This window comes from Drosophila tropicalis, unplaced genomic scaffold (assembly GCF_018151085.1).
Source record: "Drosophila tropicalis isolate 14030-0801.00 unplaced genomic scaffold, ASM1815108v1 contig_593, whole genome shotgun sequence".
Classification (NCBI taxonomy): Eukaryota; Metazoa; Arthropoda; class Insecta; order Diptera; family Drosophilidae; genus Drosophila; species Drosophila tropicalis.
This window is the reverse complement of record NW_027173070.1, coordinates 10,145,711-10,166,800: the sequence shown is the minus strand read 5'-3', so window position 1 is coordinate 10,166,800 and position 21,090 is coordinate 10,145,711. Positions and strand designations below refer to the sequence as shown.

General features: G+C 35.9%; 3 protein-coding genes across 4 annotated transcripts; 2 read left to right on the top strand and 1 right to left on the bottom strand.

The window, feature by feature from the left end:
- Window positions 1–4,791: 4,791 nt before the first annotated feature.
- Obp47a (Odorant-binding protein 47a) lies at window positions 4,792–5,374 on the bottom strand. The gene is made up of 2 exons (XM_068291281.1): window positions 5,318–5,374; window positions 4,792–5,250 (listed from the first exon to the last, which is right to left on the bottom strand). Exons 1-2 carry the CDS (start codon window positions 5,372–5,374, stop codon window positions 4,792–4,794), a joined length of 516 nt encoding a protein of 171 aa, XP_068147382.1.
- A 6,926-nt stretch (window positions 5,375–12,300) lies between these two features.
- Window positions 12,301–14,634, top strand: polyph (polyphemus). 2 transcript variants are annotated; one of them, XM_068290978.1, is made up of 7 exons: window positions 12,301–12,439; window positions 12,520–12,588; window positions 12,651–12,801; window positions 12,872–13,351; window positions 13,418–13,596; window positions 14,095–14,267; window positions 14,330–14,634. In XM_068290978.1, exons 1-7 carry the CDS (start codon window positions 12,378–12,380, stop codon window positions 14,587–14,589), a joined length of 1,374 nt encoding a protein of 457 aa, XP_068147079.1. In that variant the 5' UTR covers window positions 12,301–12,377; the 3' UTR covers window positions 14,590–14,634. The 2 variants fall into 2 exon arrangements, with proteins under 2 accessions (XP_068147079.1, XP_068147080.1); XM_068290979.1 differs by lacking the exons at window positions 12,301–12,439; window positions 12,520–12,588 and having other exon boundaries at window positions 12,683–12,805.
- Window positions 14,635–20,127: 5,493 nt separating this feature from the next.
- On the top strand, window positions 20,128–20,945 carry Polr2E (DNA-directed RNA polymerases I, II, and III subunit Rpb5). Its single transcript, XM_068289911.1, has one exon. The coding sequence runs from the start codon at window positions 20,195–20,197 to the stop codon at window positions 20,825–20,827; it is 633 nt and encodes a 210-aa protein (XP_068146012.1). The 5' UTR covers window positions 20,128–20,194; the 3' UTR covers window positions 20,828–20,945.
- The last annotated feature ends 145 nt before the right edge of the window (window positions 20,946–21,090 follow it).

The following is a 21,090-nucleotide window of genomic DNA, read 5'->3' as shown; positions in this document are numbered from 1 at the left end:
CCCACTCCATCTCATTTGTAGTGAGTGGGGGGCGTCTTTTTTCGCCCGCTTGCTTTTCAACTATTAAAGGGGAAGGAGTTTTGTAAGCATTGCATACTTTCAGGCAAAAGTTCTAATGCTCTTAACGCTTATGTCGCTATATGTTTTTTCGGTCTCATCTTCTCTTGCTCTTTTTGTACCCTATATTCATAGAGTTAATAAAGGTATATTGACTATGCAAAAGTATTGAAAGATATGGCTTAATGCAGTAGTACGTATGGCGCAAGTAGAATGTATCTAAAGGTGAAAGGATTGTAAGAACCTACATAATAGGATTCCATCTAGAAAATCAAAAACAAGAAATCTAGAGGACTGACTTTATAAATCCAAATTGCTGAGGCGGAACGCATATCTTCAGGGACTATAGAGGCTATGAATAATATTGTTTTGGTTTTTTATAAATCCTAAGACTAACCTAGAAGCCATACAACCTTGAAGACAACAAGTTGATGGTAGCTCATCTAACGGATATTAAATAGAACATGAGCATACAATAACATATTACACTATAGGGTATATCAAAGTCGTTGTCGCTTTAATTTACAAATCGGTTCTTCCCATTTTTTTTCTTACTTTGGTGCACCCAAGGATTTGTCGCCTCCTGTTCGGTGTGTCTGTCGTATCTGTCGTGTTGCCTACATCTTAACCCAAACATTTTTCCTTTTAGCTAACTGCAAAATCGACAGGCGTCGCATAAGTTTTGACATGTTTCATTCCATCAGCAGCCCTTGCCATCCTTCTCCAAAGATAGATGGAGAGAGAGAGAGAGAGAGAAAGAGAGGCCTGAGAGTAGAGTTTCATGTCCTTGCCTAACTAAAACACATAATTTTACGCCAATGAAAATGCATTTAAAAGTATACACGAAAATTTATTACTGTCTGTTGGTTGTAGTAAATCAAATGAATAATTTAAGTTCTCACTGCATTGACGAAACACACACTCTCACACAGATAGAGAGAGAATGAGAGCGCCCTGAGTACGGGTGACCAAGGCTGGAATTATACAATTTTTTTCTCTGATTTTTTCTGCGTATATCTTTTTTTTTTTGGTTTTTTTGATTTATATCGCGGACTTTGCGTAATTGCATTAAATGGTATGGAACGCGAATCCATCACCAGAAAACTCAGAGAGGGAGAGAAAAAAGATATAAAGAGTCAACAACAAGCAAACAATTTTACTCGTTCAACATCAGCGCACAAAATTCCAATTTATTTTAATTGATTTATTAATGATTGAAATGTTGCATAAATGTATACAATATAAATGACCAATTCGAATGTGGGAGATGAACGGGAAGAGGTCTTTTATCTCCATCTCTGACGACTCCAGTATCTGTCTGGTTAGATAAGGAAAGAAAGCCTCTTACATATTCCAACCACCAAACACCACCCGACACCACCATACACCCTACGCTCCTAGCTGGAGGCCTTTGTCCAATAAGTTACTTGTGATCCTTTTTCCTTTCTTCTCTTTTCTATGCTGCCACTGCTGCTTCTATTCCACATCGAAAGAAAAAAGCCATTTGCATTTGGTATCTCTCAAGATTAGCTTCCATGGGGTTGGGTTGAGGATTCAAATTGGGATCGGGTTCGGGTTCGGCTAGCGGTGTGTGGGTGCTTGGAGGGAGGGGATAAAAATGGAAGAATGCATAATTATGCAATTTCCTCTTTAACGCTCAGACAGACACATACAAAAAGAGTTGAATTCAATAAAATTTACATTTAACCACAAAAACAACTGAACTGAACGGCTCAACTGAAGAACTGAAGAGCTAAAGATGCAGACCAAAACCAACCGAACCAAACAAACCAACAAAAACGAACAAATAAAACACACAAAAAAAAAAAAATAAAGGCAAATGATTAACATTTGTCTGCATCAACATTTTAAATACTCTATACATTCTAAACGACATAAAAAAAAAAAAGAAAGGATGTTAAAAAACAAACACTGAATAGCGAGTCTTATAATAAATATAAATATATTTGATATTTTTTAGTTGCGAAGTTCATTAAAACATATAATGGAGAGTTATAATAGTTGTGAAATAACGCTTATTAAAGCTGATATTAAAACTCATGTTAAGCTTTTTGATTAACTTACATAGTTAAATGTATTCGTAAATTCTTTACAAAGATTTATAAAACTAAGTTAATAAATGATTGAATAATATAATTCTTCATTTTATTTATTGATCACAACATCAACCTAATTGATGTTTTAGTTTTATACTAAAGTCAACAAGTAAATTAATTATTTATCCTTAATATTTCTAAAGAGAATCGCGTTTATTTTGCCATCTAAATTTTAAATGCAACTCGATAAACGAATATTGGTCTTTTACCCCATAGTGGAGCAGATTAGTTCTAAAAAAACTACACGTGGATTAAGTAAATAAACTAAAAATATTCACATTCCTAAAAGTATTTAGTAAAACGACAAATAAATTATAAAGTTTATGTACACTTTCTTGACAAAGGGTATGAAAAAATCCAAGTTAAGATGAAAGTTTAACAAAAGGCCGAAGGGAGACAAGAGAGAGTTTTGCGAGACAACAGAGAGACAGTGAGACGTAGAGACATAGACAGAGAAAAGGAGAGACATAAAGAGAGAGAAAGAGAGAGGGGCAGCTGAGACTTGTGTAAATTGAAATTCAAGCTCAACAAAAACAACAACAACAAGAGAAGGAAAACAGAAACAACAACTGGAACTCATGAAGAAAAGAATTTCTCATTCATTTCGAATTACGCTGTATGAGTGTCAAAATGGTGGCCCATAATTGAAGACTTATCCAACGAGAGAAAGAGAGAGAGATGATAGAAGTGTAGGACAGAGGTAGGGGCAGCTAAAGCTAGGATAAAAACGAAGGGTGGTGCACGGAGCCAATTGGCTGGGTTTTTGTCGCCTGCTGCAGACCGAAATTCAATTTCATGCCGCGTGACACAAAGACAAAGGGCTCCAAAAAGGGCAGACGTAGAAGCAGACGAGGGAGACAGAGCGAGAGGAGACAGATGAGAGTTAAGGAGACCAGGCAAGCAGTATGGAGTAGGGCAAGGAAGGGGATTCGAAAGTGAGGTCGCAGCAGCTGCAGTTGCTGCCGTTAAGACGCGTCGCCATGTCAAGTTGACATTCAAAAAATTTTTGCGCACACTTTTTGGCTCAAAAGAATTTCAAATTAGCCACTTTTGCTTAACAATTGTCGTTGCTGGCGCAAGTCCCGCAAATTAAAATGCAGCCAGAATGAGCCACAGAGAAAAAATGAAAGGAACAGAAAATCCCAAAGAGCGCAAAAAGGGAGTCAATCCTGACCAGGTTCAGGTGGTCACAACACAAATGGCGACAATTTAAAGTCAAGTGGAACTGGCAAAATAATTGCAAAAAAAAAAAACGGAACCACAGAAAATGCTACAAAAATTCCACTTAAAATGCTAGGAAGTTTCTGTACTTCGATCTCACTCTCTAGCTCTATCTTCATCTCCAACTTCCTTGCTCCCTCTCTCCCACTCTCTCTCCCTCTGTCTCTCTCTCTCTCTGTTACTCTTCAACTTTGGGCATTAGCGCCATTTACTGAAATCAACGTATTGCCTATAACTCTGATGCTTAGAGGTTAACAAGTGGCTAAGTGGCAAAATTTCCATGAAAAACGCGCATTGAAAAATCAAATCAAATTGAATATGCGGTCTAACGGCCAGTAAACGACTAACAAAGCTAATGAAACGACTGGACAAAGACCAAACTCAAGTAGTTTCAACATGTTAAAAGGAAGATACATACATACATATGTATATATAGATATGTGTATATCTAAAATAGGAATCACAAAAAAAAAGGAATCATCTTCAATCAGTACAAATAAAAGACAATTTATTCAAGCATTTGCAATCCTATTCGAGTTTTTTTTGTTTGAGTCGTCTTGCTGATTAAAATGTTCATTGCTGAGCTCATTTTCTCATTTCATGAACCATTTTACTTTAAGACTTGCTGGTAAGCCACTGATTTAATCAATTTCGAGTCATAATTGATTCATATTTATATTTATTTTAATTTTTTTACTATAAGCAATAACCTTCAAAGTTATTATATTTTGATCATAAAAACGACTCATCAAAGACTTCTCTTTATGATTTTTGACAAAACAGACTTCCAAATGCTAGGTGGGAATTATAGTTCCAATATAGGATATAGTTCCAATTTTCGTATTAATTTTGGGATTTTTAAATAATATTCAACCTGAAGTTAATTGAAAGTCACGATAATCGTAGGTATATCGTAATCACCCCAATAGAAGTAGATCAAGGAATCACGAGAAAAAAAATAATAATAAAAGTATGAAAATCTAGTCTAACCCATATGAATGTATTATGAAATACATTATTATTATTGTTATTGTAAACTATCCACCTAACTATTTATATTTTACAAGCAATGGAAACTAAGGCCTTCGGCTTAGACGTTTCATACATATTATTTGAAATAACTTAATTAATGTAAGAAAGACAACAAAACATTAATTTATACAAACTAAACAAAATCCCAACTAAAACTTAACAAAAAACCTTTATCTAATATATGAAACCTAACCCAAATGGTTGATTGTTGAAAAAACAGTCCAAAATATTTGGGTGATTAAATTTATTAAAAACTGTAATTATATATACAATATCCAAACAAATTTACGACATATGTACATTTATCTCTTACCAAAAGGAATAGACAACGAAAAACGGTATATAATTTGATAGCAACTCTTATTTAGGGCATATTAAGTTCGTCTGTTGGTGTTACAGAAGTCGTCGGGTCCCCATCCCCATCGAAAGCATGGTCTCGCTCAAAATTTTGCTCCCGCTTTAATTGCATGATGCATTGATGAATTTTATAGGCCGTTTCGCATTTGTTGTCGCCCTTAAGGTTGTGGCATTGCCTCTGTGGCCAGGTATTGGGATTACTCACATCCGAGAGCAAACCAAGGAAATCCTTTTCCACAAACACGCCGTCGTGCATGAGTCCCATTTGCTCGTACAGACAGTGGGTGAAACATTGTGTGGCCTCCGAGGCATTGACCTTGACATCGTGTTGCTGGAATTTCTGTAATTCCTCAAGGGAGATTTCCGTTTGATGGGCACAAATGTGTATCATGTCCTCGTCGAGTTGACGTGGGGCATCAATGGTCACAGAGAGGCCAAGATTCACATTGATTTTCGCATAGCGACACTATTTCACAAACAAGGACATATCTATTAAAAAACAAAGCTCCAGTAACAAAATGGAAAGGAGTTACCTCTACAGTGGCCAATATTAGGCCAAACGCCAATGGAACTATCAATACTGTAGCCATAATATCTGATCTATATTTCACTTGATTCTGTCTCCACGGTTTCATCAACCGCTTTTATATATCTATCTATACAGCTTTGGGGGCAATAATCATCATTATACTTAGTATTAATTATCAAATTATATCTATTCAATGATACGTAAAATCTGCTTACAACTCAAAAAAAAAAAAACATTATAATCACTGCCATTGCCAAAATAATGAAACTTTTTGTTTTGCTTGGGGGCAAAAGTTGAGCCGCAGTTTTAATAATGCCCAAAAAGTAACGAAATTCAAATCGATTCTATGCCAATGGCAAATATCTTAAGAACTACTTCAAAATTTGAACCAAGTCTCAAGTTTTGCTGGGCAAAAAAGCAAAATTATCAAAAAAAGTAAAGCCAAAAACAAAACAAGTTTATTTCGAAATATATAAAAAACGAAACAGAAATACTCTTTAAAGGCACATTTTTCGATTACAAGTTTAAGCAACAATTGTTGGTCATGGAAAAGCAAGTATTAAAAGATTTCTAATATCTCTTTATGATATCAGTTTTCTATTTTAAATTATTTGAAGACTTACATCCATAATTTTACATTTATTAACTAAGAATTTCTAAAATTTAAATATTAAGAACAACAACAATTGCCTTAATCAACTTTATCAGCATAAGCTATATACCCCAAGGAAGTGATTATAGAGGCTAAAATCAAAACCAGAACGAAAAGTGCAACAACTTTTTGTATACATATCGACAACAAGTACGAACGAGAATGTCTTTCTGGGTATCCTCCAATGGGAGTATGTGTGTGTGTTTGTGTGTGTGCGAGTGTAGACTGGGCACTTTTGATATGGATATGGATGCGGATGTGAATGCGGTAACTGCTGCTGTGCTATTTTGACTACCTCTCCTGACTTTTCCTCCGTCTCTTCTCTAGAGAAGCTCCTCTTTACTGCGACTATTTCCGCTGGGCGCATTAACTGCAGGCGCATAACTTTTCCAATTTGCTTTTGGCAATTATTGATATAAGCCCAAACAGGCAACAGCAGCAGCAACAACACTTCAACTACTCCCCTTTAGCCAACTTTTCCCTTCTTCTCTCTATCCTGTGGGCTTACTCTCTTTCTGTGTATTGGGTCCAAGCATATTTTCTTGCATTTTGCGCATATTTGTGCAACATTCTCAAAATTTCTTGAACAAAGTTTTGTTATTATTGCCGTTTTTCCACTCTGCCTTCTCTGCTTACTTCTTTCCCCTACCCCTTTATAGTCGTCTCCCTTTCACTCTTTCCCAGTGTGTTGCCTGCCACTTTGATTACTTTTGCAGTTTTGCTAGTGCAATTAGTTTGTTCATTAGAAAGCAACAAAATGGCCAAAACTCATGATGATGACGATGATGATGATGGGGTAGTATTTGGACTTGGATTGGAATTCACACACTTAATTAGTTTGGACAGTTAATTTGCCTGACTGCCTGTCAGACAAACCAGCCTCTTGCATTTTGCTTTGCTTTGCTTTGCTTTTCGCCTCTCTCACACCCTCTGTCTGTTTTGTTTGCCAGAATGTATCTTTAAGTTGCATTTATTTGATATTTGTGTGGGAGAAGATACATTAAGTCTAAATTTCATGCTAATGAAAACATTTTCAATAGCAAACAATTGTCTTTTCAAATGCGCTTTTTCATTAAATTGTTCAAATATAATACAAAACTAGTTTATTTTGATTTCAAATTGTCAGTAAAAACAATTTTCAATTCAAATGACTTCAAATTATTTTAAATTGATCTAAATTAGTAAAGAAACTAGTTGCTAGTTAGTTTTGGTCTAAGGACCTTTGATTTGGCCTATCATTAAACTTGAATGCGAACTTTAATTGGTTTACGTGTATTCATAATTTGTTAGATTATTAAAGAGTTTGAGTTCTAGACCTAGCCAAGTCATCCTCCAATGTCTAGCTCCTAAGCTGATTAATAAAATTGTTTAATATTTCTTAAAAAATCTATTTAGAATTACGCTTTACAGTAGACAACTGGATTGGATTAGTAATAAAAGTAGTTTCCCTTTCAATTTCAAAAACAAAACACATAACAAGTGAACGAGAAAGAAACTCTGTAATTGAAATTTCAAATACAATCAGACTTAATTCAAATCTTAGACAAAGTAGAATTTGTTCATTCTCTTTAGGATACTTCTTAGGGGGTTTGTTTTTTTCTCTTTCTTTTTTCACATGGACATGGTTAAAATGTTGGCTCATGTTGAGTGATTTGCCTGGAGACTGTTTTGGCGTAGCAATCATTTTTCTATGCCAATGTGTATATACACATGCATATATCTATGTATATATACAAACGAATATCCTTAACCATATTCTTTGCCTTAGCCACAAGGATTTTGCATACAAGTTGTGCACACACACACACACAGATAAATACATACATATATTGGCCTCTATATCACATATCCTTGCTGCATATTTGTTGCATAATGCCAACTTATGCACTGGCACATTGTTGACCAGTTGTCCGGCATCTGAACCCCGCGCTGGTACCTTCCAGTACTCCCCCTCTCTCGAAGGACCTCTCTCATCTTAGGGCCAGTTCTATTTGCATCTAATGCCAAAGCGTTTTGGGGGGGTAGAAAAATCTACAAATCGCATGCCGCAAAACAAAAGCAAATGCCAGAGTAGAAAAAGAGTGAAACGAGTGGAAGAGAAACCCTTGCAGATGGATGACTGTTAGAGGAGAATCCCGGCTTGCATACCAGCATTATTCCACGTCACTGCCTGCACATTTCAAATTGCACATGGGCCAGGCCAACACAAGCGAAAAAAGATAGAATGAAAGGGTTTACTAAAAGGCTGCGATTTTTCAATACCCTGTAGCGAGAGGTCCAACAACAGTTCATACATACATACATACATATATTGTGATCATTTAAAAAATATCTCTATCTAAACACATGGTATAAACTTTGAACAATTTAATTGGTTTCTAAAGTTTAATAACCATCTTAACAAACTTGGAAGTTAACTTTTCCCGTTTTTGTGTTAAAGATATTTTGTTTAGATAAATCTAAAAACTAAACTCTAGAAGTTGTGAAGGTTGATGGAAGTCTGAAGGAAATACGAAGTATTCTTCGATACCATTAACATTCGCTTTTTGGAAATCATAGAAAAAGCTGATCTCTAGCTAAGTTTCAGTATAAAGATAAGTTTTATTTAGATTTCAAAAAAGGTTCAATACAATTATGAATTGTCAAATGCTGCTTAAGTGTTGCGAAACGTTTATAATGTGAGGTTGATCGTAAGAAAAGATTTAACCATTTCTCGAATAAGTCATCAAAATCGGATTGAAATTCGAACATATTATTTGAGATCTGCCGATATTATGCATTTAATAATGGTGATTTGAAGGTGATTAAGTAATTAAAGAAACAATAAGGGGCAAATATCTAAATATCAATAAGGTTTAAGCCTGTTTACTTCATTCTAAATCTTTATACAGGGTATCAAATATAGAGTGAAGCGGCAAATGGTAAAAGTAAAAAAAAAAAAAAAAATCAACAACTATGTATGCATACAACTCTAGGAAAATTCTCTTGCAAATTTCATTCAATAAGAAATAAATAAGTAAATACTTGAGATACCCGAAAAAAGAGAGGAAAAACATGAGAAAAAAGAAACCCAGATGACGAAGAGAAAGAAACTTCACTGTGACAAAAAACATTCTCGAGGTGGTTGTTGGTTGGTGGTTTAATTTTTTTTCTTTCTTTCTGCCTGGCCCAAAAGCCTTTCAACATGCAAATCACATTCACATGAGGCTGAAGTAAACGAAAGGAACATACAAAACAAAAACCGACTTCTCGGAGAGAGAGAGAGTTGTAGGCAATATGGCGGGGGCGGATGTCAGTGGTATGACGAGGGAGGAGCGGAGGCGGTAGGTTGGGGTCACACAAAGCAAATATGACATTTTGAGGCATCAAGTAAATAAATGTTAGGCGGGCACAATTGAAACGTGCCAAAGCCGCTTGACAAACTACCGAGTTGGGTAAGAAACGTGGTTTCAGCTCGAGGCCATCTTTGGTCCCAACTCACCTCACCTCATCTTCTGCTCATGGTCCATATTCATTTAAAGTAAAACAGACATGACTTTGCTACAATTTCATTTCAAATGTGTCTTAAAGACATTGCGAAAATATTGGATTTCTTTGAATCGGTTAGATAACAACAAATATTGAATTCATTCTTTTTAAATTGGTAAACAACTTGAAATCATTTAAAATTGTTTCAAACTCTTTAAGTATTTATGTCTATTTAGTAAGTATAATCTGTATAATAAGTTTTGACCAGTCTTAAAACGATTAAGGCATTAATTATAGTTATTAATAGTTATAAATTAACTATAACTATAATAAGAGTCAAAGTTTAAATGAACTGTTCCCAATTTACAGGAAAAGGGGCTTCAAAATTTGTTAAGATATAATTTCTTATCTAATATGCTTGAATCCTTAATCATGGATCAATAAATATATACTATGCCTAGTAATGCCAGGCCAGTTAAAGTTAATTTTTTTAAAGCGGATTCCAAAAAGAAGTTCAAAGATAAGGTACTAGTTTTAATATCATAGGATTAGAGTCTCGCTTTGTGGTTTAAAGTTCTCTAAATACTTGAAAGTTTTAAGTTAATAGATAATTAGTAACAAGTTTCTTTTAAAACTTTGGTTACAAAACTCCAATTGGTTCTATGCGATACCCTTTTCAATTTGATTACAACATGCTGTAGCAATCGTTGTGGCAAAGACTTCAATTAAGTGTAACGAAGAGTGATGGACATTTATCTGAAAGTGGCAAAGAATTCGCCCAACGAAAAGTTCATCTATTATTATTAACAACTATTGTTAAACAAGACTATGGACATGCCTATTGTGGTATCTATCAGGTGATGTCCTTTATATTTAGGTCTTTAGAGAAATCAGCATAATCGAAGGCATTGTAATGGCGACAGGAGGTAGAGGTAGTGAGAGAGAAAGAGACTTGTGTGTTCCACTCCTCCCTTACTTCCTCTCTAACACTCTCTTTCTCATTCTCTCTCTATCTCACTTGGATCCTCATGCAATTATTTGTATAGGAATTTAAATTGAATGTCAGTCTGTTTGTTTCCATAACACACATGCACACAGTCGAACACACACATATTCACTCACTACCATTCCCATACCCATACCCAAAGTCTAGGCACACATAGACACTCAGTGGCTGACAGTTTAAGGAACATGAACAGAAGAGATGGAGGACGAATAGGAGGACTGGTCCAAAAGCAGACCTAAACCAGCAACTGGCTCCTTAACCCATCTTTGACTTGGTCCAACACCACCACCACTCTCGTTCACTATCTTCCTCTCCACCCTCTCCCCCTTCCATTCCTCGAACGTCTGTTGGTGCTGCTGTAAAATTCCAAATTTGTTTTATTTGATTTCTGCGCTGCTTTCGCTCGTTTTCTTTCTTGTATTCCGTTGCTGTTGCTGCCGTTGCTCCTTCTGCATATTTCCCTTTTTATGCAAAAATATATGTGCCACGCCCCCGCCTTTATTTGAATATCGTGTCACATGTCGCACGCAGTTAGAGAGGTGGCTACCACCCCCCATCTTCCCGTCCACCTCTTTTCCTTCTTATAGGTTGTTGTTATTGTAATTGTTGTAAATGTCGCCCAGCGACAATATCACATTTGCATATTTCTATGCAAACACACGGAACAGCAGCAGCATTCCCAACCATTTTCATGGTCCACCAAGGGGTTGAAGGGGCGTGTGTATGAGTGTGCATGAATGTGTGTTTGCATTTTTACTTAATTTTATTTGTATTGGATTTGCCACCCAGCGACAGAAGCAGCGACATTGCAATTCACAGTTTCTTGCATTTTGGAATTTTTCCGCTTTCTTTTCCCTTCAACCTCTTCGTGATTCTCATGTTTCGCGCTTGCCATTGCCATGCGCTTTCCTTCTCTGTCCTCGTCTTTTCTTCTACTTTTTTTTTTTTGCAATTTTCACAATAAATTTTAATTCAATTTACTGCTAAGTTTACACAGAAGACTAACTAAACGCAAAAGGAAATGCAGCCAACTGAATCGCATCCTATTCGTTTCTTCTTCTTTTTTTTTTTGGAGGAGTTCGAGATTTGCCTATCATACAGTAGAGCATCGATTGGCATGGACAATGAGAGTTTAAAAAATATATAAAAAATTCATTATATACTTATTTGAAAACTATTTACACGTTCTTTTAAGTTAGTAATAAATCTGAGGTTAAAATTTTAATTCCTTTCCACACACAAAGTCTATTAAAATATTTCAATTTGAAGTTTTAGTCTCGAGAAAAAAACTCTTACCAAACATTTTAGAATGTTAACTATCATTGTAAAACAAAATTCGATTCAAAAAATAACTCGTTAGAGTTTAAAAGACACATTTAGTTTGAAAACCAAATTTATTAATAAGTTTAAAGCTTCAGAATAAACTTTTTGATAAAATAGATCAACACTCAGTCAATTTATGAACCAAACAAGGCTAACCTTCCAGGAAGACAAAAAAGATCTTGGTAGATTTAATATCGATAAACCTAAAACTTTGACAATAAGTTTATCGAGAATTTATCATCCTTTTTTCGGAGTTTTTCACTTTAGCATATAATTACTGTACGGTAACCAAAGGCATTGGCAAATTGTCCTTTTACACAAACGGCCAAATCGGACAAAGTTGCTTCTCTGCGCATAGTTTCTGCAGTTTATGCGAAACACTGGCAAAGTAGGTAATAAGTTTCACTTATTATGATAATGGGCAACGCGCATGTGCCCCCGTTTGGAGCGATTTAGTTTTAAGTGAATTGAATGTGCGCAGCTGCAAAATGATAAAAGATAAAAGATACACAGCACACATACACACACACAGACACATTCGAGACTAAGTTGAAATTAATGTCAAAATTGTAGAAAAACAATTGTGTGGGTCTTTTTTGTTGTTGCTTTTGGCGAATGGGTATGGCATCTCCTGGTCGGCAGGACAATGTGCAACATGAACCGCAGCTGACTGACGCGTGAGTTGAAAACTATGTAAAATTTAGCATAGACCAAAAAATTTAACAATTTTTTTGATCTCTTCTGTTTTTTTCTACAGTCAGGCCTCGAAGCATTCGCTTTATATATACAATCCGTATGAGAAACGTACCATCGAAGTGCCATTGACGTAAGTGCCATAAGAAACCAAGTTAAAGATTAAAGCTAATTTCATTATTTGTCTCTTTTTAGTAATTTTGATGCTTTCATTTCGCTACTTAAATGTGTAATTGGTACTGGAATATTGGCCATGCCGTTGGCATATCGTAATTCGGGCATTGCTGTGGGTACCGTCATGTCTTTATTGCTAATGATCCTGCTAACCTATTGTATACATTTGCTGGTGTGTAAGTCTAAGTCTAACAATCAGCTTTTCATCTATCATAAAATATGCCATCCGTTTTTATTTTTAGATCTCTGGCATGACCGAATGTTGTCGACGGCGTAAAGTTCCTCAGGTCTCGATGCCAGAAGCCGTTCAGATCGCCTACGAAGTGGGTCCAAATTGTGTACGTTGCTTTGGCTATGTCGCTGGTGTGTTTACCAGTTGTATTCTAGTAATTGGACAATTTGGTTTATGTACCATTTATTTGGTATTTGTCGCTAAGAATTTTAAGGAAATCGGTGATCATTATTGGCAGGATTTTAATGAACGCTATTATGTACTAGTGGCTTGCATTTTATTATTACCCATCTTTATGATAAGACGTTTAAAGTATTTGGTCCCCTTGAATTTGGCCTCAAATTGTCTACTCTATGTGGGTTTCGCAGTCATTATGTATTATCTCTTTCGAGGTTTACCCGATTCGAGTACAAGACATCTAGCGAATGAGCCAGAGAATTGGATTATATTCTTTGGCATAGCAGCCTTCTCACTGACAGCGGTGGGATCGGTGAGTTTTAACTTGATATAGAAAACTTTCATATATTACATATTGATTTCTCTTGTTTTCTTTTAGATGATTGTGGTGGAGGCCAATATGGCTCAACCACAAAGCTATTTGGGCTTTTGTGGTGTCCTCAATTTGGCTGTTTTCTTCATATTGCTATCAAATACGTTTTTCGGCATCATGGGCTATTGGCGTTATGGTGATAGAGTCGAGGCTAGCATTACCCTCAATATACCCAGAAATGAAATGTGAGTAGGACATGAACATAAAATAACTTTTGGGCTTATACAGAAAGCCGTAAGTCATCTGTACTTACATCCACAAGCCCAATTTATTACAAAAACTGTCTCAAAACATTTAGGAGATAAGTCGTTCGTTACTTTACGAAGGAGTAATATACAATTAGGGAACTAGCTCATTTATGACTTTTTAGAAAGAGGGATTGGGGTAAGTAAGAGTAGATTGGACACAAGATTAGCCAAAAATTCATGGATAAGTAAGGAATTCTTCGAAAACTGCGAAGTAAGAATTGTAGTGACAGAACTAGTTGACTAGTGACAACTAGATAAAGTGAAAAATGTAAACCAAAGCTTTGAAAGTTCATTTGATTAAGTGGTTTGCATACCCAAAAAAGCATCACAATAAAGTCTTTTGGATTATAGTACTGAGGACTCCTTTTGAAACCCTCTTTCTTTTATATGTTGCATCTTTTTTGTATAATTACCTTTTTCTCTATTTTTTTTAAGCCTCTCACAGTTTGTAAAGGTTGTGATTGCTTTGGGAATATTTCTAAGTTATCCCCTAAATGGTTTTGTAGTCATGACTGTGATCTTTAGTGATTATGCTTCTGGAACAGAACACAGTAAATCCCACCATATCTGCGAGTATATAGTGCGAATTTGCTTTTTGAGTCTAACAGGTAATAATATGAATAATGGTAAAACAAAATGGTAAAGACGATTTATATATATTTATTTTCAGGTCTGGTTGCTATTGGTGTACCCAATTTGGCGGCCCTAACCGAACTGGAGGGTGCCTTCTCTTTGAGTAATCTGAATTTACTATGTCCGGCCCTCATTGATTTGTTTCTCAACTATAGCACTGGTTATGGCAAATTCAAATGGAAATTGATACGCGATGTATTGTTGATAGTGATTGGCATTATATTTGGAACTGTCGGCTGTGGTGTGGCCGTGAAGCAGCTAGTTAATGATTTTAGACAGACAATACAAAATATTTAAACGAACTAATCATTAACATTAAATTTTATTCATCTTTTTTCATTAGTTTTTTGGATCTTAAATTTAGTAGCTAAATATTTGATTTGTCTGGCTATGGCAATGAGCTGAAGATGAGAGGTAAGAGCCAAAGGTAGATGAATGATTTTAATTAACTACCTTGTATCCTTGTATTAAGTCGTTGGCTGCTGTTTGCCCAACGTGGCGTATACTTAACATTAATTAGTTGGCATTAGTCGATCAACTGCATATCTATGGCAGGGACTCGAGTGGAGTGTAGTGTGGAGAAAAAAAAAGATAATAAGGATGTGGATGGACGGATTTGAGTTTTTTTTTTATTTTCTATCAGTTTTTTCTTGTTTTCCTTTCTTTTTTTTTGAAAATTGAATTCTCTTGCCTCAATGAAGCGCAAATACAAAAGCAAGTTGCAGCAGCATCACAATAAACTAAAAGACAAATACACATACAAACAAATTTCAGAGTGAAATAGAGGAAGAGCGAGCGAGCAAGTTCCGACTCCCGATTCCTAGAGTCCTGGAGAAGTCCTTATATAAATAGGCATAGGCTAAAGCAGAAAAGCAACTGCCGACGACGATGCCAACGACAACGGCAACGACTGTTGACTGCCAGCCAGTGTAAATAGCAGCCACGGCAAGTGAAATACAATAAAACGAAATCACCAGCAAACCAGGAGGCACCAAGGCGGTAAGAGAAGAAAAAGGAAGGGAATGGGAATGGAATGGCATGTCTAGGTTTGGGGTATTGGGTATAGGAAGATGGGGCAGCTCCTCAAGGAACTGCTACGGGGAACTGCTGCACGGCCAGCGAGTATAAGAAAAGACCACTGCAGCAAACACACACAAAACACAATTTCCATTCTTCAAATAGTAATACAAAAAACAGGAAGAAAAATACTAGGGGAACAGCTCTAGATGCCTAGGCTTACAGCGACATAATTAATACCCTGTATAAATATGCAAAAAGGAAAGTTTTAGAGGTAGTATTCAGGATGGCCTGAAAATTGGATTACGTTTACCTATAGAGAAAAATTTTAACTTAATATCTGAAGCTTTCAGGAAACTATAGGAGTTTTAGTTTAACCATTTTTCACGGGCTAAATGTAGCTTATATGTTAAGTAAAGTATTCAATCAAATACTTTAGTACATGTACATTACAAAAAAGGAAAATAAAAATTCGATTTTTTGAAAATTCTAACTAGATGTAACCCCTTAAATTAAAACTTTTTACATTATTTCATTTTCCAATTAATCTTTAATCTTTAATTCAAATGGTTGTTCTGGCAATTTTAGCTCTTAACCTGCTAAAAAAGGATGGAAATTTAGATGTAGATATGTACTTAAAGCAAAATTTAAAGTCCCATAAATTGAAGAGTCATAGTTTTGAAATTAGTAATAAATATTAAAATAATCTATAGATTTATGATCCCTTTAACTTTCTTAAGGATTTGTTTGAATGCAATTATGTTTTTGCGCTTTTCAACTTCAAAATTTTATAAACAAATATGAAGAAAATTGCTGAAGATAGGCAAAAAAAAACTGTAATAATTTCAATTTCAGAATACAATTTTTTTATTCGTCAATTTTGAAAAGTTTTGATATTTTGGGTCATATTTATAATAGTCGAAAATGCTGCATTATTCAAGGGTATAAAGAAAAAAAGAGCCGACAAAAAAGGCCCAACAACTGCCACTAACAGCAATTGGTGAAAGGAACAAGAGAGGGAGGCAGAAAGCAAGCTGGCCTACAACAATTGCTTACAGTTGGGCAAATGAGGGGCAATGGCAGTAGGTAGGTTTTGGTTTTGCTTAGGCCGTTGTCCTGGGGCATGATTTTTGCAGACATGTTGCTTAAAACTTAATTTAGAGACCACCACCAAAAAAAAAAAAAAAAACGAGAAACGTAAACGACGAAAACTGAGCGAAATGAGATCAAGACGAAACCGAAGAAGAGGACCAAAAACCAGGGACAAGGGACCAGTACCAAGACCAGGAAGTAGACACAAAATTTGCCAAAGGCAGAGAGACATTACAAATAATTCCCCAAATATATGTATAGAAGTATATATAATTCTGTTGGACTCGGCGGTTTTTGCTCTCTCTTGCCTAGTTGTCAGTGCAGACACACAGAGCACAGCATCATGTCAGTGTCATTATCAAACAATTGCGCAAAGCTGAAGAATGTCGAGAAGACGCAACGCAACTGCGGGGAGAGATGGGGAAAGGAGATGAAACCCGGCACCAGCTCAGACATTCACATGGGAAGTCATCGTGTCTCGCTGGTGGCTCGTGGCTTGGTTTTGTCTCCACAGTCCAAACAATGCGTATGCCACACAACTTCATTCACTCTTCTCCCTCTGACTCTGAGTTTCCTTCTCGGGCGGGTTTTCTTCATTTTTTTTTTTTTTTTTGGTATTGCATTTAACCAACTCCGGACAAACTCCACTCCGTCGGTTGGCTGTCACACATGTCCTGCTCCTGCTGTCGTCTGGCTCTGCCAAGACGTTTCTCAAATTGAAAAATTCCAATTTTAATACAATTATTTGTAGGCAAAAAAAGGAGAAAAAAATGCAAGCAGCAAAACCAAAGAACAAGAACACGATGGATGACACAACGAAGATGTGGAACTTGCTAAAATGATAAAGTAGTTCTATAAAAGGAAACAAAGAGTCAAGAAACTTCATTTTCCTTCTCGCCTTGTTAGCACATTGAAGGCCCTTGTGATTTTAATTTGAGCCCCCCCAAAGGCCATATCAGGAAACTAGTCTTTAATTCCACAAAGTTAAACAATTTGCATCAATCGATCCTCAAAAGTTCACATTAAAGTTTTAACTTCTTCTGACTGTCATTTCCATTTTTAACGCTTTATCTTGGGCTTTTTAATATTGTAATAAAGCTTTTATAAATCTTTGATATTTTGAAAAGAATTTTTGGATCGTAGCCAAAATTTATCTCTTTATGAAAGGGAAATATATAGTGGTACATACCAATCAATAGTCGGTTTGCCTACTGTAATAAAAAATCAGTTTTAATTTTTCAAACATTTCAATAGATAAGATATTTATGAAAAATTAATTGTAAGCCCAATCAATCAGTAGATGTGATAACAAGTTTAAATGATGAAACTTTGCCCACTAAAGTATGCAATGGGCAATCGAGAAATTAGCTTGTTTAAAAAATATTTGGCATTGGAAATGAAGAAAATTGGAATTCCATAGCTAAAAAATTAACCTCGTTGCATATATTATTGATAGACCAATTTTTTACATTCTTAATTGTTCACTCGATGACTTAATTGGTCACTGACTCAGTGAAATTGTTTATCAGAATGAGTCGTAAACTTATATATCTTCCTCCTCCTTTATATAGGCATATATATTTACAAATTAAAGACTCAATTTATACTAAAAAAAATAAAAAAAATTGTAGATCATCTAGGTAGTTGTTCTCATAACTGCTAATATTATGTTATATATAATGTAATTTTCTCTAAATAAATATTTCGTAGTTTGACTTGACTTAAGCTGTTATATTATTAGCATTTCCAATGTCCTGATTATTAACTTTGAAACACACAAAAATAATCCTTTAAGTCATTTATCAAAGGCTTGTTCTACATTTTAATCGACTTAAAAAAAAATTCAATAGATTGTTGTACACCAAAAAATGTTTTACTTATGTACAATGTACATATGTATGTAGGTACTTAACAAATGTAAAAATATTTCCAATTTCGTTTAGTATAATTTTTGTTAACAAATTTTAAACAATTTACATTTTAATGTTCCATATGGAAAATGTGCATGAAATTTCTGTGTCATTGGCCTTCATCTTCACGTCAAGAAAGTCATTATGCAAATAATTATAAAAATTCCTAACCGAAACCAAAAAAAAAAAGACAGAAAAGAAAGGTCGACGACAAAAAGACAAAAAAAAAAGGAGAAAGAAAAAAACTGAGTTAAGAAGCATATAAATTCCATTTGCCCAGGTAAAAATTTACTCAAGGAAAATGCAGCGCACGCACAGAAGGATGTCGATGCGACGACGACAATGTTGAGGGGAAAAGGAGTGTCAGGATAAGAGAATGGTTGTTGGATGATGATGCTGCTGCCTTTGGCATGGAGGTACTCGTTTTCTTTTTTTTTTTTTTTTTGTCCTTGGCAATTGGCGTTTACCTGAGCGCAGGACATGGCATACCAAACATTATCACAGCGGTTAATGCGGCGGCATCAACCAGAAGCATCATCATCAAGAGCAGCATCGGCATTGGCATCGGCATCATCATGGTGAAATGTTATCAACAGCTTAGCGTTAAACTAAACTAAAACTTTTTCGCTGCACCATGGTGCAACCTCCTCCTACTCATGCTTATGTCGGGGGTCGGTCCTTCAATGTTTGTTTCCCACCTTCTCCTACTTTTCTCTTTATCGTGTCTTTATCCTACCACTTGCTATGCGCTTCGATGATTTTGATCAGATTTACTAGCACGAATATAAAGAGAAAGAGTGAGCGAGAGATAGAGAGAGAGAGAGAGAGAGGGAGAGAGATATGGTGGTCGCGAATGGTGGGTGGTGAGGGAGGGGGCGTGGCATGATGTCCAGCATTCGCTTTTATCTCTTTTAGCTGCAATATTTTTGCATTTATAATGAAATTCATCGTTCATTTTTCATACTTGCACAAAGTGGATTTTTATTAGATTTACAATTTTCTCTTTTTGCCTTTTTTTTTTTTGCTCTGTGTATTTCCCTCCCCCTGCCAACTCTTTGTATCTCCTTCTCACTCCCTTTGTAGCATATGGTTTGGTTTCCATTTATTATGTTTTGTCAAATTGTGGTAAAAACTAGTCGAAAAGCATAAGAGAAAAAGTGTAAGTCTGTGTGTGTATTTGTGTGGTGTTTGTGTTTTTTTTTTCCGCAAAATTTTTCTATTAAATAAACTGTCAGTCAAGTCATTGACGCGCTGGTGCTACGTGAGATGCCGCCATTTCCCCTTCAAATAGAAAGTCATAGACGATGATGTTTCAAATAATTGTGCTTAGACACCGCGCAGCTCCCACATCCTCTCCTCTAACACCCTTCCATCCATAGCGGGGTAAATATTAACGACATTTTTAGTTTCAGGCATGCAGACAACGGAATATACAAGAATATATATTAACATTATTTCTCTAGGACTAGAGTCTGCCGTTTTAACGTCAATAATTGAATGTTACACGTAAAATATTAAGAACGAACAGTGCAAAAAAAAAAGTAAATAACATGAGTGCCAGTCAACAAGTTCATTATGCGGCAGAAACAAAAAAAAAAAAAGAAACGTGAGAGAAGAGACCTTTTAACTCAAACCAATTGCAAAATGTGCTATGAAAAATTCAAATTACAAAAGTAACCGCTCAAGTGCAAACTGCCAAAAGCTGATTGCTGCGACAGCAACGAGTTAAGAGCGCCACTGCGCCAAATCGATAATTTACCACAACGTTATTTATCGACTCTTCACTCATCGCTGGTAGTTACTTATATCGAGTGTTCTATCATCACTAATTTTAAATAAAAGTCTGCATTTTCCGCGTGCTCTAGAATTTTGATTGCTAAACCATGGATGATGAAGCCGAAACCTACAAATTATGGCGCATACGAAAGACCATAATGCAGTTGAGTCATGACCGAGGCTATTTGGTTACTCAGGATGAGTTGGATCAGACATTGGAGCAGTTCAAGGAAATGTTTGGAGACAAGCCTAGCGAGAAGCGACCAGCACGGTCGGATTTAATTGTGCTGGTGGCCCACAACGATGATCCCACCGATCAGATGTTTGTCTTCTTCCCCGAAGAGCCCAAGATTGGCATTAAGACAATCAAAACCTATTGCACACGTATGCAGGAGGAAAATATTCATCGAGCCATTGTTGTTGTCCAAGGCGGCATGACGCCTTCGGCCAAACAATCTCTAGTAGACATGGCCCCCAAGTATATATTGGAACAATTTCTGGAATCTGAGCTATTGATCAATATCACGGAACACGATCTGGTGCCGGAGCATGTGGTAATGACGGCAGAGGAGAAACAAGAACTATTGAGTCGTTATAAGTTAAAGGAAAACATGTTGATGAGAATTCAAGCCGGTGACCCTGTTGCTCGATACTTTGGCCTGAAACGTGGACAAGTAGTCAAGATTATAAGAGCCTCGGAAACGGCTGGCAGATATATTTCCTATCGCCTAGTCTGTTGAGGCGAAGGAGCGGACTGGGATTCTTGGAACGGACGGATAGCTTAAGTTTTAATGTGTAAGGCAAAGTAAGCTAACTGTTTCTAATAAAGACAAAAGCTGAATTAAGAAAGAAATAGAAGCTATTATATCCAGTTATATATATATAGAGTTACCTGAGTAAAAGTTCCAGGAAAATGTAGATTTGCGCCATTTTCCAAAAATAAGAAAATTGTGGTTCCTTTGCAAGCAAACTTTTAGCACGTTAGCTACATTGCTCTTAACGC

Excerpts from the sequence above, each read along its gene's own strand:
- Obp47a (XM_068291281.1), bottom strand. The coding sequence starts at position 5,374 with ATGGCTACAGTATTGATAGTTCCATTGGCGTTTGGCCTAATATTGGCC. Across the intron at positions 5,251-5,317 it reads TAATATTGGCCACTGTAGAG|TGTCGCTATGCGAAAATCAA; the intron begins GTAACTCCTTTC and ends TTTGTGAAATAG.
- polyph (XM_068290978.1), top strand. The coding sequence starts at position 12,378 with ATGGGTATGGCATCTCCTGGTCGGCAGGACAATGTGCAACATGAACCG. Across the intron at positions 12,440-12,519 it reads GAACCGCAGCTGACTGACGC|TCAGGCCTCGAAGCATTCGC; the intron begins GTGAGTTGAAAA and ends TTTTTTCTACAG. Across the intron at positions 13,352-13,417 it reads CACTGACAGCGGTGGGATCG|ATGATTGTGGTGGAGGCCAA; the intron begins GTGAGTTTTAAC and ends GTTTTCTTTTAG.
- Polr2E (XM_068289911.1), top strand. The coding sequence starts at position 20,195 with ATGGATGATGAAGCCGAAACCTACAAATTATGGCGCATACGAAAGACC.